This window comes from Aspergillus alliaceus, assembly GCF_009176365.1.
Source record: "Aspergillus alliaceus strain CBS 536.65 unplaced genomic scaffold BDW43scaffold_61, whole genome shotgun sequence".
Lineage (NCBI taxonomy): Eukaryota > Fungi > Ascomycota > Eurotiomycetes > Eurotiales > Aspergillaceae > Aspergillus > Aspergillus alliaceus.
Genome location: NW_022474744.1, coordinates 29,896 through 47,975, shown reverse-complemented (window position 1 = coordinate 47,975; position 18,080 = coordinate 29,896). Strand labels below are relative to the sequence as shown.

General features: G+C 46.1%; 5 protein-coding genes across 5 annotated transcripts; 3 read left to right on the top strand and 2 right to left on the bottom strand.

Moving 5' to 3' along the window:
• The first annotated feature begins 9 nt into the window (after positions 1-9).
• Positions 10-1,521, top strand: BDW43DRAFT_209439 (ribonuclease H2 catalytic subunit RNH201). Its single transcript, XM_032039241.1, has one exon. The coding sequence runs from the start codon at positions 81-83 to the stop codon at positions 1,167-1,169; it is 1,089 nt and encodes a 362-aa protein (XP_031895540.1). The 5' UTR covers positions 10-80; the 3' UTR covers positions 1,170-1,521.
• Positions 1,488-5,747, bottom strand: BDW43DRAFT_303651 (peroxisomal membrane protein-domain-containing protein; the record flags this gene model as incomplete). Its single annotated transcript, XM_032045456.1, has 3 exons — positions 1,488-1,611; positions 1,668-2,502; positions 3,737-5,747. 3 exons carry the CDS (start codon positions 5,745-5,747, stop codon positions 1,488-1,490), a joined length of 2,970 nt encoding a protein of 989 aa, XP_031895539.1.
• A 987-nt stretch (positions 5,748-6,734) lies between these two features.
• BDW43DRAFT_290187 (WD domain protein) lies at positions 6,735-8,660 on the top strand. Its single transcript, XM_032043484.1, has 2 exons — positions 6,735-6,986; positions 7,047-8,660. The coding sequence occupies exons 1-2, from the start codon at positions 6,814-6,816 to the stop codon at positions 8,566-8,568; spliced, it is 1,695 nt and encodes a 564-aa protein (XP_031895538.1). The 5' UTR covers positions 6,735-6,813; the 3' UTR covers positions 8,569-8,660.
• A 2,598-nt stretch (positions 8,661-11,258) lies between these two features.
• BDW43DRAFT_209378 (YdiU domain protein) lies at positions 11,259-13,889 on the bottom strand. The gene is made up of 6 exons (XM_032039240.1): positions 13,179-13,889; positions 13,114-13,123; positions 13,031-13,061; positions 12,830-12,980; positions 11,664-12,769; positions 11,259-11,601 (listed from the first exon to the last, which is right to left on the bottom strand). The coding sequence occupies exons 1-6, from the start codon at positions 13,639-13,641 to the stop codon at positions 11,401-11,403; spliced, it is 1,962 nt and encodes a 653-aa protein (XP_031895537.1). The 5' UTR covers positions 13,642-13,889; the 3' UTR covers positions 11,259-11,400.
• A 1,244-nt stretch (positions 13,890-15,133) lies between these two features.
• Positions 15,134-18,030, top strand: BDW43DRAFT_209133 (uncharacterized protein). The gene has a single exon (XM_032039237.1). It carries the CDS (start codon positions 15,307-15,309, stop codon positions 17,728-17,730), a length of 2,424 nt encoding a protein of 807 aa, XP_031895536.1. The 5' UTR covers positions 15,134-15,306; the 3' UTR covers positions 17,731-18,030.
• The last annotated feature ends 50 nt before the right edge of the window (positions 18,031-18,080 follow it).

Below are 18,080 nucleotides of genomic sequence, written 5' to 3'. Positions count from 1 at the left end.
TTTCCTTCACCTCACTAGGATATCTCTCTACTATTATTTACTTCTAGCCAACAGGGGCGTTTAGATTGACGCAAAACGGTATGGATGATACAACTCAGCGTCCCTCGTCTACCTTCCAAGACTCGCTCACTTCCGCGGGCACTTTTGTCCCGCCCAATATAAATCGCACCAAGTTGTATGCGGGAGATTCCTACTCCTACTACTCGCAATGTCCTCTTGCAATTACAGCCCTCCAACAAAATGCAAATACTGTCGAAGTCGATCCAACAACCATAAATATTTCCAGATCGAAAGAAACCCATCCGGAGAGCTATCTAGTTCTAGGCGTTGACGAGGCAGGCCGTGGCCCAGTCTTAGGTCCCATGGTATACAGCGCTTTCTACTTGCCTCATGACCTTCACCACTCCCTTCTTGCGCGCGATTACAGCTTCAACGACAGCAAGGTTCTAACACCTGGTGTCCGCGCCAATCTGATGCGATTGCTTTGCACTCCTGGGACTCCACTGTTCGAATCGTGTGGGTGGGCGACTAAACTTTTATCTGCAAGAGATATCTCATCAGGCATGATGCGTCCTAGTGTAGGAGTCTATAACTTAAACGCGCAAGCGATGGACGCTACTGTGGAGCTCATTCGAGGGATTGTCGAGGAACGCAAAGTCGACATTAGAGAGGTGTTTATTGATACAATAGGGAACCCGGCCACCTACCAGCAAAAGCTTGAGCGGATTTTTCCGTCACTGAAGATTACAGTGGCTAAAAAGGCCGACTCGCTGTATCCTTGTGTCAGCGCTGCGAGTGTTGCTGCCAAAGTGACCCGAGATATAGCCTTGGAACTCTGTCAGGAGGATGTATTAGAGGCCCAACGATCCGACACCCATTCGCAAGCGACTAATACCAACAGGTGGGGCAGCGGTTATCCCTCAGATTCGAAGTGTGTTAGCTGGCTCCGAAGGAACATGGATCCCATATTCGGATGGGGTAATGAATGCCGGTTCAGTTGGGGTACGGCAAAAGAAGTGCTTGAGATGAAGTCGGGGGTGAAGGTGGACTGGCCACTAGATCAAGAAAACGCGCAACTTCGAGAATTCTTTTTGACATCTGAGACTACCATTGGGGCCAATCAAGAGTTGCGAGATTGGTTTGGTCAAAAAACGGCAGAGGTTCTTTAAGCAGAGATATTAAACTCTATATTGAAAACGTGATAGCGACTCGTGATACCCCCCAGCATGTACAATTATCAAATCCTACCTCTGCAACTGGATAGTGTAAACTGAAAGGCATTCGGATAGAAAACTAGGATATGAGGAGAAAGGGGATTATTAACATAAAACAAACCAAACCGAAAAATAAAGAAAAAAGGCCAGGATTCCATTGGGTATCTAAATCAGTTCACACTTTGAAACATACTAGCTCCAGGACGAGTTAGCGGAGGAGTTGGTGTACAAGTAGGTGCTAGGTTGAGGAAAGAAGGAATTAAATGCTCCATCTCACAAAGTCGCTGTTGCAAAGTAGTAATTGTCCCATAGATATTCGTAATCTTCGATGACACTCCCCACCAAGTCAAGTAGTGGTTTGCCTTTCATCTTTCCGGTTAATCCTTTCAACCATGACCTGTTTAGTGTCAGTATAACATGACCTTGAATAGTTATGGTAACAGGTTCCCATACCTGGTCATGTGTTCATAAAAAGCACCCCTCATAAACCACCAGCCCATAGCCCATCCCCTCTTTCTCAATTCCTCACGCTCAAGGCCTGTGAGTCCTCGAAGGCCGCCAGCAAGTCTTTCCCGGAAATCGGCTTTAGCAAGTTGTCGACAACCATACTCCATGCCAAATCCAATGAGCCAAGGCCTCCAGCTTCGTTTATTACTATGCCATCTTTGCATTGCAAGTGCATAGGCCACTGGCCGCAGAATATATAATAGTTCTGCTAGCTGGCCTTGACCAGTAACTCTATGCAAGAGTGCCTTGGGGGGCTTGATATCATCCGCTGTAAGAACCTTTGATATTAGGAAACTCGAGACATCGTTCACATCCGGAAGGGAGGGAAGTGACAGTCCCGTACGAGGCATAGTCCAGCTCAGGTCGGAAGACCGCTCGCTCACCGGTGTATGCATCCCATTCCAATCACTTTCCTCTTCTTCGGCCGATCTGGGATCAACATCGCGCTCTGGCAATGGAGGACTGACTAGCGGCCTAGAGTTCGTCAGGCGTAGCAGAAACAAGCGGCATATTGCCTTGATGGCCTCGATGAGTACAACAATTCGCCAGCGAACTTTCTCGCCCCGACGACGCGCGACCATTTCCCATAGTAGTTCTGTATATTGAACCATTTGAAGAGTGAGGGCGACCTTATGGTAAAGCGAAGAGTGGGATGTCCAGTACTTTGTATACCGGGAATGTGGAGTGGGCGTCAGACGAGGGATGGTCAATGGAAGTCTAGAGATGACACGAGAAACAAGAGAATCGTGATACAATGAAAGGAGTTGTACGCAAGTATGCACTGGAAGACGACTGTCAGAACTTTTACTTGGTTTTGGAGCTGGCTTTGAACACACCACATTCTGACGAAATCTCCGAGTCTCTATATCGTCCTGCATTGGCATGTTTATTAACTTCAATTACTTATACACACGTATAGATAGGTAGCTCTGGATCATACCCGGGATTATATATGTTAGAGACCTCAGCGCGGACTCTACTTGGCCAACGGAACTGGCGTTCTTAGTCACAAATTCCTCGTACAATGATAGCCATTTAGACGGTCGCAAAAGCATCCAGGGAGCTGGTCCCTTCTGATTGCACACGGGATCCATAAGAAAAGGAATATTGTATGCTGCAAAGGACGCAGCCCAGTAGATGGGAAAATGAGGGATGAAATCAAGCAAAGGAACGGACGAGATGGGGCAGTATCAGCACGTGGCCCGCGCATACCAAGTAATATTTGCCGAGGTCCCGTAAGTACAAGGCAATTACTACATCCAGATAATTATTCTTGCTATTTGTTCAAACAACAGTTTGCTTAGCTGGTGTGTATTGTAATGTCCTTGTCTAGATGCCATGGATCTATTTGTTTCCTATTAGTTAGACTGATATTATATGTAATGTAGAGGATTACTCCAGCGACAGTCTGGTCCTACTACAACACAGCTCTATTACCTGTTTAGAAGAAAGGGATACTCCCGTACTCCGTAGATCCCGCATGATTGTAACTCAACAATCTAAGTAAAGACTGATATACTAAGTCAGAAATTCTACAATATTTACTATTTCAGACTATCAAAATCTTGAATTCTGATGTTCTTTTTCTGATGAATAAATATTGTATTATATCTGTAGCAGTGTAGAGTATACAGCTACATATCCTTTTGACCTATAGAGTACTCAACAGAATATAGAACTTTAAAAAGTTTGAAGCACGGTTTATTCTATTTATTATTAGGACCGAGCAGGAGGTACCTAAACAAGTTACTATATAATACGTGGCACTTCAGCAATTAGCGTTCCCTTCAAGCTCCAAACAAGTCTCCAATGTTTGCACAATGCCTCATAATCTTCCAGAACCATACTGTAGTTATCACGATCACAACTTAGATGTATATAATGAGCCGGATTTCATAAGGGCCTGGCCTCAACATGGGCTCACTCATCCGCATATTTCCAGAGGCCACCCGGACGCATTGCTTCTCTATACCTCTCCTTCACCTTCTCTCTTTCAAGCGATCTCGCTTCCTCGCGGTCAAGTTCTAGCTCTTGTGTGTTAGGCATATCCGTGCGCCAGAAACCTGGAGGTGTAGCCGGGCGTTGATGATGATTTCTATGTTTCCCAAAGCGGTCGGCGATTAATCTTGCTTTCGCCTCGGTGAGGAGGTCCTGGCGTCCCTTCCCCGTCAATTCTTCAAGCAGGTATATTTCTTCCCCCAAATACTCCTCTAGAATTCTTTGCTCTTCATGTGAAGAGACTGTAGGGTCAGTCCGTAGGCCACCAAGGCGTGCCATGGCCAAGAACTTTTCTCCACAGCATTCAGGACGCGTACACCCCCTAATGCACTTGCGTTTATCTCTGTTGCGGACAACCGCATCAAATGCATACTCAAGTCCTTCGTTACAGTCTGGGTTAATCCTGAAATGGCTAAGCTCGAGTCGGTGTAGTGGCCGGGCTCTGTAGGGTTCTTCCTCCGGGTGCATTTCCATCGGATCACGGTCGACTACCTCGGAAGCGGGCGCACCTGTCGATCCCTGTTGCTTACTCGGTTGTTTGCTTGCCCGCGTGGAATCCGGTATTGCAGCTAGATCACCAATTAAACAGGGGTTGTTTTCTGTCAACGCTGGTTGATTGACGTCAAATCTGTGCTTTTTGTAACTTTTGGAGTCCCTCACGGTTTCCGTATCCTTCTGTGGCCGTAGCGGCTGCTTAGGGGACAGCGGTTCCTCCAGCAGGTGTTCCAACCGAGTTGAGACATCTTGGGTATTTAGGGCTGCTGGCAGAGAAGCAACTTCGGTGTTCCATGGTGTTTTTCTTGTATGCGCCGCTGAATATACTTGTTCACCATCTTCCGCTATAGATGATATAGCATGATTAGCCGCCCTCCTGAGGACTATTGATGATCCTTTTTCAGGCCATCGAGCAGTATCATGCATAAATCTGGTGTTATTATCCGCTGGCTGGAGTACCACGGAATTATTCAAAAACCTCTGGCCCGACGCAAGGCGCTGAAAGTCATGATCTTGAGCTCGAGTTGATGAAGAATGATTAGTAGTCGAAGGACGTATTTGGTTGTTTGGATTTCTATTGATATCCATTTCCCTTGTCGGTGTTTCAATTGCTGTACTATGTTGGGGAAAGCTTCGTATGGGACCAGAGGACATGCTTTGGCTTTTTACAGCAATGTCCTGGTTTGATCCCCCTTTTTCCAAGCTACTATGGCTGGCTGAGTCTCCGGGTTCGGATAATAGCCCGCGCTTTCTCTTTAATGCCCGGTGTTGCTGGGTGGACGTATCGGTTTCTTCAGGGCTGCAAGAGGGATCAAACTGAGTCGAAGATGCTGCTAAAGACTCAGTTTGGAATTGATTTTTGGGGCTCTTCTTTGGTCCTTTAATTTGCTCGCTAATGCCAGGCGGACAGACTTCATCCAGCTCAGACGTGACAGTAGTAGACATCGACTCTACTGTTGGCGAGTGGTTCTGGTTTTCACTTGTCATACTCTTTACCCGTTGGAATTTGACAGCGACACCGTTTAACACCAGCGTGAACTCATCACGCTCAAGGCATGTCCTCCAATGTTCCAATTTTCTCTTGTGACGCATGATCTGCCTTCTGAGCCCTTTATAAGCTTTTACCAGTGTTTGAGCGTCTCCGTATAGTGCAACATATTTCTCGTTGATGACCTTCGCCTCCTTCGTACCGTATCTCGAGGAAAAGGGATTATTGTCACTAGGCAGATTCAAAATCCGCTGTGGTGCATATGTTTCCTCCAACTGAGGCTCGCTCACGGGAGCTTCAGCGTCTTCCAAGCTGATGTCACCCCGGCTTATTTCTTTTCGTAGATGAATCACCTTAACTTTCAGTTGCTCAATTTCAGTCAAGGCTTGGCTCCGAGCATCTTCCGCAACTTTGAGTCTTCCTTCGGCCGCCGCGACTTTCGCGTCGTGCAGGACGAGTAAATCATTAAAATCGCTGTATGCATTGTTGAACGAACTCTCAAGGCTTTGAGTCACAGAGGCATGAAATTTATTTAAAATATCCATGAATAAAAGAGGTGGCCCTCGCAGATACTTCCTTCAAAGATTGGGGAACGCGACAAATGCGCCGTGAAGTATTCATTCAGACATCTCACATCATACCTGTCCACTTATCTGGTTGATAGGTAGTAGGTGGATTTCCGCCAAGCCTGTCCTGCCTAGGGATGCTAAATTATTGACCAACAATTCACCGCCTGGCGATTACAGCCTATTATGGCCACTCCGCAAGAATCAAAATCATCAAATCATCAATTTTACCATAGAAATTAAAGCTTTATTAGCAACAATAGTAGAATAATGGTCTATTAATTTATAGAAAATAAGACTATCTCTACTATATCTATTATATTATGTCTATAGCTAGTCTTAAATAGTTCTATAAGGTACTATTTTAGAAGACTAAAACGATCACCTATACTTAATTACTTTACTCAGAATCATAGTTTTCGTGACCCCGGAATATTAACAGTATAGGAATTAGTTAGCTGTAAAGGCCTATATTCTCTAATTCTATCTATAATCTTGCGCGTTGGGAGGGGAGGTACTCTTATTTATTTAATTCGTTCCTTAATCCTCTTCGCGGATATTGGGGGGACTCTAACCCCCTACGCTCGAGGGCGCCGGAATATAGTAAAATAACAGTAGTATACAAAGATATAGAAAAGTAAATAAGGTGGAAATATAGTATTAAGAATCTATAACTACATGGTAGATAGGGTGTCAAACTAATAGTAAATTCGGTGATTTGATGATTTCGATTTTTGCGGAGTGGCCGCAATAGGCTGCCGTAGGTGGTACTACTGTAGTACTATCTAGTACTCTGTATGGAGTAGTAGCTTAGAGTTATCCGAAGGCGGTGTATTGTATAGTATTCCGGAACAAGAATTATCTAATAATCCGAGAAATCTAGTGCTATATGATTGGTACAGCTTTATCCAGACCTGGGCTTGGCGTCCTTATCAGTACTCGCGGCCTCTACTTCTACTACTACTAGGTACTCAGTCCCTCAACAGACTAACATTCCGTATGCGCATGCGCTTTATCTTATAATTATCCCCCTATTATTAGCAGCATGTCAAAAAGATGTGATATTAAGGATATTGATGATGATGCAATATATCCAATGCCCAAACGCTGTTGTCTATCTCAAGCCTATGACACCGATTATCTTTCATCCTTAAGCGACGAAGTGTTATTACACGTACTATCTTTTCTATCCGTACCATCCTTGCTTTTATGTCAGAGGTAGGTTTATTCAGAAAGGGGTTTGGCTCACAAATCGCTAATTTGCTGGTCTCCATTCAGTGTGTCCCGTCGCTTCCATGATCTAGCCGGAGACTCGGAGCTATGGAAGCGACAATACTACTTTCGTTGGGTACGGCCTCGAGTGCGTCGTTTAGGTGTGAGACATGCCACTCCTCATTTTCCACATATTGGGTACTCGCCCAAAGTGTCTACATGGCTCGACCACGGTCATCTAGCGAAAGAAGGCAAAGTTACAAACTGGAAAAGACAGTATCGTCTTAGGCACAACTGGTCTAAGGGTATCTGCCGTGTCACTGCAGTCGAGCTATCCCAACCCCCAAAACCGCCTGTGTTGGTCAAGTTTTGCGCTGGGCTTATTTTTACAGCAGACTCCGGCCATGGACTTAGGGCTTGGCACGCGGACAATCCAGAATCATGTTCAGCAAATGTACCGTTCACGGGCTCCGAGTCACAAGCGCCTATGGTGCCGACCTCATTGACAGCATCATACTGTCCACAGCAAGGTGTGGTGAGGATAGCCGTCGGATTTGAGAGCGGTTGTTTCAGCGTATATAATATGGATACTGGAGCTTTGCGATTGGAGTTACGGTTTACTCATTCTAGCTCCGCCGACGGGGCAATAATCGGGATGGCTTCTTCGTTCCCTTATGTTCTAATGGTTTCTCGACGCAATGCGTTATCATTATTTATGGTTTCATCCATGAACGAGAACTCGGATCAGGCCCCTAGTGAGTTGACAGAGGAGGCCTATCTCCTTACAACTCTCAAAGCTGAGAGCATACTGGGACCAATGTCATTATCTGTGCGAATTGCAGGCTCAGAAATCATATCGTCCATAGTGTACAGTTTTTACCACACCGGATGTGGTTGGTCAGTAGGGATCCAAGAACTGCACTTCGATGAAGGTGGTCAGCAGATCAATTCACGACTCACGACTACGGTGGACTGTCAGTACGGTATAGCACCTTCTCACTTTTCTAGCCGAGCAACTAGGCAGAACCGACCCTCATCGAATGGAGACCTGTACGGATGGCATACCGAACCATCGATATTACATCGAGAACCGCCAACCTCGATCTCCTATTCACATCCATACCTCTTGACTTCTCATGCAGACAACACTTTGACTGTGTATCTTGTTGTTTCAACAGCGGCGAGACTCTATGTCAAAGGAGGCCAGAGACTCTGGGGCCACACTTCATCAGTTTCGGCCGTACAAGTCGGCGATCGTGGTAAAGCGGTGTCTGTTAGTTCACGTGGCGATGAAATTAGAATATGGGAACTTGAACCTTTGATCTCCCATTTTGGAACGCAGAAGACGTTGGAGGAAAATAGCATCCAAGTTAGCCCCGAAAACAAGCAATATCGGAAGTATGAAGCATTTGGTGTGTTATCTAGAGTTCCTCGTTACGAAGTTGGTGGGAGTCAGTTCCACTCTCTAGAAAAGTCTTGCGGGTTGGATCAAAGCCACGGCAGCGTTGAATTTGATGACAAGCGTGTGCTTCTGCTTCGCGAGAGGAAAATCGGAAACCAGCTACTTGAATTTTACGACTTCACATGAATTTTATTTTATATACACCGAGTAGAGAGGCAGGAGAAGAGTGACAGGTGCATCATCCCAAATCCAAAAAAAAAAAAAAAAAAAAAAAAAAATTCAAGGAAGCGGTACTCTAGCCTAAGCGGGGTCTTCGTGATTTCTGTTGACAGCATAACCCGTTAAACATTCTCAGTGTCAGACCTTAAGGACCTTGGCGGATGGGAGGGGTTCCTCTGTATTTCACTGCGTGCATTACCCAAGGTTAATTGGGATATTTGCTTGCCCTCGTGGTCATCTGAAAAGAATTTCATAATTCTTCAGTGCTCCTCGTGTGGTCTTGATCATCTTCAGTTTCCTACTTATACATCTTCGCTATATCAGATTGGTGTTCTATCATAGTGCAAATCAGCTTCTATTCAGCCATTCGCTTTACTTTGAGATGGCTGGACAGAGGACAACAAAAGAACTGATAAGGGGTTAGTACAAATGATTTGCTACAAAATTTGTCTGAGGTGTTCTCTAACCCTGTCTCCTAGCCAGCAGGTCTGGCGACCTTTGTGGCTCCTAATGAACACATCAACCGCATATTTCACCCACTCCCTCTCTCTCTATATTCATTGCTCTACTATTTTCATAACCCAAGTGTAGGAGCTAAGAAGAGTAGGTGGGCGGGTTTTGAATGAAGGAGACGTTGAATGGATGTGCCGTCTGGTACCGCAAAGACCAGACTAACTAAAAAGAATAAGAGCTCTGTAGGAACCACACGGGAAGCGAGTAAATTTAATTTACTTGATTAATTCACTTTATTCCCCGCGTACCGCCTTGAACATATTATCTGCATTAATTTTTCATCAATCAACCAATCTCTATCATTGTGGTTGTCTCTCGAAAATTTTCAGATCTCTCCATAACTATTTGCTACTATTCAATCTGTCCATTTCATATCTACCTCAATTATCTACCGGATTCAATCAACATGAGTTTCCAAGCTGGAGCTCGTGGATGCTTCAACTGTGAGTGGATTTTCTTTTTCTTTTTCTCTTTTTTACTATAGCGGCCTCGATTCTTTAACAGTCGCTACGATTTTGACATCCAGCTTTTGTGTCCTCACCTTGCGATCCAGGCCAAAAGGTTTCCCTCGACCCCCGCTCTGCACATCATGATGCTTTTTTTATAAATTCGGTGCTTTGTTCTGATTTGAATGGTTGTCCATTGAAAAAAGTATATCCACAGAAAATGTTCCATCCTAGACATTTGTGTGTGGAACTGCAGAAAATCGATGTCTTCCTTTTCGGACGACCGAGAAATTGAGCTAACATTTTCTATACCACAGGTGGCGAGGGTTCTCATCAGGTAATATCTCTCTAGCTTACTATTAAAAAGAACATCAATTGTGTGCCTTTTTATGTGCTTTTATTGAAATCAAATACTCACAAAGCCGGACTTTTAGGCCCGTGATTGTCCAAAGAAGGGCACCCCAACTTGGTATAGTATACACCTTGATGCTTCTGCTATAGTTCACCATTACTGACTATCGAAGTACAGCTACAACTGTGGTGGTACGTTATACCTTAGCAATTTTCTCTTTATTTGATCGGGAGTCATCACAAAACCCATCATATTATCTTGTATTAGTATCCTCTTGTCTAACAGATTAAAACTGGATTGCAGGTCAGGGACATGTTAGTAAGTGGACTCGACCCCTTGATAATAATAAGTGCAGCTCACCTAACAACTACTTCTTTCCTAGGCCGTGAATGCACAGTAGCTCCTAAGGAGAAGTCCTGCTACCGTTGCAGCGGTGTTGGTCATATTTCCCGTGAATGCCCTCAGGCAGCCTCCGGCGATAGCTACAGCGGTGCTACTAGTGGCCAGGAATGTTATAAGTGCGGCCGGGTCGGCCACATTGCACGGAACTGTCCTCAGGGCGGCAGCTACGGAGGTGGATTTGGTGGCCGTCAACAGACCTGCTACTCCTGCGGTGGCTTCGGTCACATGGCTCGTGACTGCACCCATGGTCAGAAGTGCTACAACTGTACGTGGTTCTTTACTATCTCTACTGCTTGTGTTTGTACTGATAGCATAAATGTAGGTGGAGAGGTCGGACATGTTTCTCGGGACTGTCCCACTGAAGCTAAGGGTGAACGGGTTTGCTACAACTGCAAGCAACCTGGCCACGTTCAAGCTGCCTGCCCTAACTAGGTCGGTATCCAATTTGGGTCATTCGTCTATTCTGTCGTACCAGTATATACACGAGATCAGGGTTTGTAGGCGTTCTCGTGGATCGAAGCCATGCTCTTCGAAACTATTCGAACATCCGTCTTGCCGCTCTGTTGTGTAGCCAAATCAAGGCTTGGCTCACAACTCTGGCCTTGATGGCTTTTGCCCGTCCCACGAGCTGATCTTCATGGATACTTGCGTTCCATGACATCGCACCCGCTGTTATTGTCCTCTGTTTTTGAATGTGGACAGTGGTTACTTTTACAGTACAATGGCAGGTGGTCAGGGGGGCAAATATGATTCCATTCTTTTGTGTAATGCGGATGACTGCAAGAAAAATAAATTCATTCATAACATCACGCGGCTACTGAAAGTAATCTTGACACCATCTAACCCTTTAGTGACGGTTTCCTCGAATTGCCCCTCGCCTTCATCAGATTTGTATACAGTGCTGCAAAAACTAGAATACTGATCAACTACCATTAGTGACATAAGGCTACAGCACGTTCAGTCTCTCCCCCTACTTTCTTACCTATTCTTTGTACACCGCTACTGGGGTTATATACAGATATACTATTCGCGAATGAGGGGGAGAAGAATTGTAATTGAGTAATTGTCGAGGTTGTTTAAATCGTCTTAGGAACTGCAGCTGCACATCATGGCTCGCTTGTATCGTGGAACGTCTCCACAGAAGCGTTCTTCCTCTTCTTTGTTCCAGCCCCATTCATCCTGGAAGGGATTCAGGGCCATTTGCATCACGCGGCTAAGGATTTCTCGATCTCCCAGCCGCTCTACTCGCTCAATAACTTCGTCTAGTACCCATCCGCGAGGTACGAACTATTTTATCGATGCTGTTAGAAATCCAAATCTGGTGTCGTCGAAGAAATTACAAAACTCACCTTCGGGTTCACCTCTTTCATAGCTTTCTGCCGATCTACATCATTTCCATGCCCCCAATCCTCAAGAACTCGCAGTCTCCAGCGCTCAAGCCAATTTCCGATGCGCTCCTTTGCGGAATCTTCTGTATATCCGACCCCACCATACCCTTCGTTATGAAAAAAAATTGGCGCGACTTCTTTCCGTTTTACGTCGGTGTCGAGGTCAGTGAGCGGTATGTGAGAAAGCCGCCTGAAAAAATGATTGAAATCAAGCTCTAAGGCCTCTAGCGTGTCAAGCATTTCTGAAAAAAGACCCTGAAAGTCCGACTCCTTCTGGGTCTTTAGTCCAAGTCTTCTGGCCATCAACCGCTTGTATTCACTCAAAAATACCACCCTATACTCTTCGCCCGTGCGTTCGATAATATCCTCAGCATGTTTGACGACGAGAGGAGCAGCATCGTCGGTTAACCCTTCTTTCACAAAGCTTTCTTCATCAACTTTGTCTCCGACCCCCATTAGCTCTCCTAAAGACTCTCCTAGCCTGACTAGGTTCCACCATATAATTGTTGGCTGGTTTTTGTACGAGTACCTCAGCAAATGGTCATCATGGTTTGGTGTGTAGTGAGGATCGAAATTATCCATGAAAGCGAACGGGCCAAAATCAATCGACAAACCATATATTGATGTGTTGTCGGTGTTCAACACGCCATTCATGAAGCCGTAAGATTGCCAGGCAGCCACAGTCCTTGCATTTCGTCGTGCGATCTCTCTGTACAGCCTCGCAAACCGGTTCTCTCCCACCCCCTGATGCTTTTGAATTTCGTTCCACGGGACTCCTCTTCCTGGATTCTCAATAGCATCGATGAGCTGATTTTCACCCAACGATACTGCGGCAGGCAAAGCATCCCAACCGTGGAACACATCTTCAGCTACAAAGGTAGCCAGTTGTCTGATTAAATCCCTGTCACCGCGAGCGCGCAGAAGGTCGAACGTTCCTATTCTCAACCACGATTCGGCAAACCGGGCCACTATTGCCCCAGGTTCAATGCGCTCGCGTAAAACCTTGGATTCAGGTAGTAGGGTAATCGACAAGGCTCGAGTAGTTGGCACGCTAAGTGCATAAAGGGCTATACGGTGTGCTTGTTATTAGCTAAGCCTATGGCATTACATGGCTAATGGCCCTGTACCTTCCGACACGACAAATTCGCGAATGCTAGATCGCAGGACTGCTTTTCCATCTGCGAAGCGTGAGTAGGGGGTCCTTCCAGCCCCTTTGAGCTGTAGTTCATATCGAATGTTCGTTTTCGGGTTGGTGCACTCGAATAGGCTTATAGCACGCTGCTCAAAGTCAGTTCAGGTCTACGGCAATCTCTAGGAACAAAGCTTACCCCATCTCCAAGCTGCCCAGCCCATGAGCCGCTGTGATATGTCAATTTCTCCACCCTAGTATAGGTTCACAAAGGGCACATACAATTGCCATCCTTCACATTGTTAACTATGGACAGCGAAAGACCTCAATGAATGGGTTTACATTACCTCCGTAGCATTGCGCCCATGGGTAGATGCCTCCGTTTTCTTCGTCCCAAAAAAAAAGATTTCCAGAGACTAATGCTTTGAATTGAGGGGTGACCTCTTCACCTGGCTCGAGTCCCAGATCTTCCATTGCTTTGGGACTGACACCCAGAAGCTCCATTTTCTTGGCTGGTTCGGGACGAACAAAGGTGTACAGAGCGCCACTCACCAAGCGAGGGCCAAGAGCTTGCCTCGGGGCTCCATGGGAGATCTCGGGTGTCTCGAAGGCAGGGTCTGGTGGCAGCTTGGCTGTAAATGTATTGGATTTTGGGAGCCTCGCCAGTGAAACCCCCTTCGTACAGTCTGATGATTGAGTATCCATGTGAACCGACCGAATTCTTACAGCTTGTATCTGATGCAGGGTATTGCGAAAAGACAGGCAAAGATGAGGGCGGTTTACAAAGGGACGTAGCGCAACAAGAACCATGAGGGTCTCTCACAAGGCAACGGCTGAGAAGGCAGATGATTAGAGGCAAATTGCCTGGGAATCAGTCGAAACAGACTCGTAATGATAGCAAAGGACTCGTTCTATGATTGTGGGAAAAACTAGATGTACGACTGTGTGTTTTGGAAGGATCAAATAAAATCAAGCGGAGGAGAGGAGGGGGTGACATCATTTCCGCTCCGAACCTATCGATAAATATAAATTTCATGGAAGAAAGGCGGCGAAAAGGCAAAGAAACTATATATATATATGCACAGCGCCATTCATTTTAACTTAAATCCAATGTATACTGTAACTAACTACACTGACTTGTATGCGATCTTTAGCAGTCTATATATAGTCATGAGCTCATTCTATCTCATTCGTCTTGCTTTGCCAATTTCAGACTAAGGCCAACACCTGGTAGGTCGCTAGGAGTATCCAATATCCAGAGGGAACCACCTTGAAGCCATTCCGAAAGCAGCTAAAATGATGAAGTAGCGAAGAGTCCCATCTCACCAGCTACCTACGAGCCTTTGTCCTTCCAGCTGACATGTAAAGAGGTAGAGATTATCCCTGGAGTTGGTGAATGTGAACAGAAGCATTCCAGGGCTTTCTGGAAAGAAATACTCTCTGCCAGTTGATCGGATTGTGGGAAAGAAAGTCAAAAAATTGCTCTTGTTGATTCCTGTCAAAGCATTCCCTGATAGGCACCCGAGTGGGATCAGGAAGATCTAGTGAATATACATGTGTACATATGTACATGCGGATAGTAGTACAGCATGTATACATATTCTATAAAGTCAGTAGTAATTGCGTATTGCCAAGCGTCTCCGCTTCGGCTCCAGTCCGAGTCCCGAATGGTTTACCTCTCCATCTTTATGAGGAAGTTCTTGCCTCTACCTATACATTCTCCCGTCCTGGTCTTCGGCCCCTTTCTTTTTGCTATCTATCCATCTTTCTTTCTTCTCCTCTTCTTCCTCTATCTTCGACCTCGACCTCCTCACTACCCCCTTGAAATTGCCCTACATCATTCCAGCTCCTCTCCATTGGGCGCCCACGAACATACATTCAACGACAGAAAGGGCCCTCCGTCCATATGGCCTCGTTCTGGCATCCACCGCCTGCCTGTCGCCAGTTTCCATTTTCGTGAAGACCGCGGGCTTAATCACTGGCTTTGTCCATTTGAAGGGTCTCGCTCATTGTATAAATATACTTTATTTGGAATGATTAACATTGGTTCGGCTCCTGGGATTGTAAACCTCGACAATCGCCCTTGCGTGTTTCGTGTGGCCGACCAACTTCGGCAAGCGTTTATTTAGTGACCAACATTATCTTCAAAGCCCAAGCGGTGTGACACAAGGCTGAAAGGCAAGCGAGATCTAGCCGCTTCCATCGTATGTCTGTACTCATACAAGTTTGTCGACGACGAGCCTTGTAGAGGGAGCGCAGACTGGGCTAATTTGCAAGGCGATCGCTGTGATGCTCTTATTACTATCTTAACGTCATATTATCGTGCAACGAAACCATATGAGCTCCGCTAACCTGGAAACCTCAGCAAAAAGAAGACGGAAGTAACAGGATAGTGTTTTCTAGCATTCGACTACCGCAACATACTTTTCGCTACGGTTGTCAATCATCTTATACTCGTTCGGTCAACGGGGTGCAATGTCGGTGAACTGGCCCTCTCGCTCCACGGACGATGATATAAGAACCACTAAGATTCCCAGTAACCGGGCATCTACGTCGGAGCAGCATCCGATCGATCGACGACTAAAAGGTCTTAAGGAAGACATCCTTCCTCTTTATCCTTTTCTCCTAACTGTGCCCACCGATGTGCCTTTTCGCCTTGGTGGCCGCTTTGTCAATAATTGGGCTGTGGGTAATGACGGGCCGTTCGCTCCAGAAGAGCACCAACTTCAGTATATGACCTTCTTAACTCATCACGAAGGAGATTCTTTACTAGTGGCTGTTGGTGATTGGTCAGACGGGACTGGAAACGTCATGTCCGACCAGCGCTCCGGGCTTCAAGGTGCAGCAGGCACTGCATGGAATGGGTCTCTCAAAAAGAAGATCAGCCTGAACGATTATAAGAATAAAAGAAAGACAGGAGCCTCACCTCCACATTTCGGCCAGGAAGCTTCCAGCCAACAAGACTCTGCACTTGACGACAGCCGACGAGGCCCCAAAGCCAGCCCTGCTGGAGATAATCCACAGAGGTTCTCGGATAAAGTCACGAATTCACACATATCTACCCGACCTGATTCTGAAACCCTAGAACGGAAGCGCGCTCCCGAGACTGAGTCAGAGCGGGCCGAATTGCAGGAAAAGAAGAGTTCCGAAATAGGCGTCTCGAAGAGGCCGAAACTCTCTCCCGAAGCGGCAGCAGAGCTCAATAAGTCTGGGCGCACGAAATCCAATGGTCTTCCAACTCTCTTATCGCCCACACTTCCACCAACTTCAAGCAGCCCTAAACTACCTAGGCTCTTATCGCCAACCCTCCCGCCAGATATAGAGAAAGAGCTCGCCAAACTCGGTGAGGATGCATTTGTTTTAGACTCTTCACGGGCGAAAAATGCCCCTACTAGTGATATGCTGAGGGCCAAATCTCACAAAGCAAAATGCTCCGATTACGGCACGTCATACAAAGATTCAAGTCCCGCCATTAGCCGTCAGGGTTCGCGAAGCAAACACCTAAGCCCCATGTCTGATAAGCGTCCATCTGCTACTCAAGACCCTATGAATCCTTGTTTAGGCGGAATTTCCACGTCCGGTTCACGATACCAACCAGATGACAAGCTAAATAGCTATGAGAGATTAGCGAAACCGCAACTACTGATAAAGCTCAAGTATGGCAGGGCGAATAGGAAGCGTGTCGAGGGTCTCCTTAAATTTTCTGGGAAAAGAAAAGCGGTGCCTCCAAGTTCACCTGTGAAGAATCCAGCCGATCTCGAATCAAATACGAGCAAGAAACTCACTGAAAATGTGCCAAAGGCTACGACGTCTGATAACTCCCCTTTTAGGCTTTACCGGTCTGAAGGGAAATTAAAACACGTTCTGAGCAGCCAAGTGCCTAGGGTTGCAGGCTCAGAAAAGCCTCGAACCCCCGTGTCTTCCATTCCTGGTGCTATGGCATATGGCCAGGAGAAGACCAAACATGCCTTAGCCACAACTGTTAAAGATGTTAAAGACTCTAGTCATCGCTCAGAATCTGTGAGCAATGAAGGCAGAGCATCCTCTCAGCAAACTATCAAATGTCCGTCAGGGGATTCGGCCATAGCTGTAAAACCATCTCTGGCACAAGTAAGCCATCAGCCAGGCGCGTCACGCAATGGTGAGCGCCGAGCTTGGAAAGACGAATATCAGAAATACGGGAATCTAGGCCGGGAGTTAAAGCATGCCGCGGAGCGGCACACTGCCAGGGATTGCGTGACTGATGTCGACGAGAAGCTTGCGGCTGCTACTGCAATTGAAGCTATCCTCTGCTTCATTCTAGCCTTTGTTGCTGATGATCAATCTAAGATGCTGTCTCGTCAGATCAGCGACTCGTCATCTTGGCTATCTATACTCGCTTATTGGCGCGTGGTCAAAAAGAATAGCGCCCCCTTCCCTCGACTTCACAGCCTTTGTTTGATTCTTGGCGCTACATCTTATGATGCTATTCATGCGCTTGATTTAGAGAGGCTTGCGGTCACCCCTTTACCGGGGGAGCAAACCCCTGCACTAACACTAGGTAGTGATGCAAATACTGTTCTATTCGATGAAAACAAAAAGAATCGCAAGGAAATCCTGGAGTTGAAGAATCGGCTGCCTGACAGTTATAAAGAATCCCGGAGGCTGTGGTTTGAAGGCTCACAGGGTCTTTCAGAAGACATTCTTGTTTGTGAATTTCCGAACACTTGGTCTAGGCGGTCTAAAAATTACTCTGAACAAGGGAGGCAACAACTTAAACCTGGTGACTACTCTGGTGAGTTTTTCCTACCCTTGGGAAGAATGACCACACCAGTAGAGACTGTCCGGTTTGGTTATTCAATACTGCGAGAGTGGTGCAAAAGGGAAGGTGTGGAATGGAGTGGTCGGCTCTGTCTATAGCATCTCCTTATCTCAATCTTTCAACCCCCACACCCCTCTTCTTTTTTCTTTCTTTTTCTTTTTAAGATTTCCAGCGGTCTGCGTTGGCGTCATTGGAAGTTAGGCGAGAAGCAAGTGGCGTACAGATATCATTCATTTGTTACCTGTTATTATACTATGATACCACGGGTTATATCCATTTTGTGATAGAGGTCATGTATAGTTGCACCTGGCTCAGGTATATTTATTTCTATGAGAGTACTTTTCTGTATTCTGCAGACTAGTGTAGATATTATTCAGGACGTAAATCTTTGCGGTTAGATCGGTAATACTTGGACTAATTTTCAATGTAGTCAATCCCAACTCAATGC

Excerpts from the sequence above, each read along its gene's own strand:
- BDW43DRAFT_209439 (XM_032039241.1), top strand. The coding sequence starts at position 81 with ATGGATGATACAACTCAGCGTCCCTCGTCTACCTTCCAAGACTCGCTC.
- BDW43DRAFT_290187 (XM_032043484.1), top strand. The coding sequence starts at position 6,814 with ATGTCAAAAAGATGTGATATTAAGGATATTGATGATGATGCAATATAT. Across the intron at positions 6,987-7,046 it reads TCCTTGCTTTTATGTCAGAG|TGTGTCCCGTCGCTTCCATG; the intron begins GTAGGTTTATTC and ends GTCTCCATTCAG.
- BDW43DRAFT_209378 (XM_032039240.1), bottom strand. The coding sequence starts at position 13,641 with ATGGTTCTTGTTGCGCTACGTCCCTTTGTAAACCGCCCTCATCTTTGC. Across the intron at positions 12,981-13,030 it reads CTGGGCAGCTTGGAGATGGG|CGTGCTATAAGCCTATTCGA; the intron begins GTAAGCTTTGTT and ends GACTTTGAGCAG. Across the intron at positions 11,602-11,663 it reads TGAAAGAGGTGAACCCGAAG|TTCGTACCTCGCGGATGGGT; the intron begins GTGAGTTTTGTA and ends TCGATAAAATAG.
- BDW43DRAFT_209133 (XM_032039237.1), top strand. The coding sequence starts at position 15,307 with ATGTCGGTGAACTGGCCCTCTCGCTCCACGGACGATGATATAAGAACC.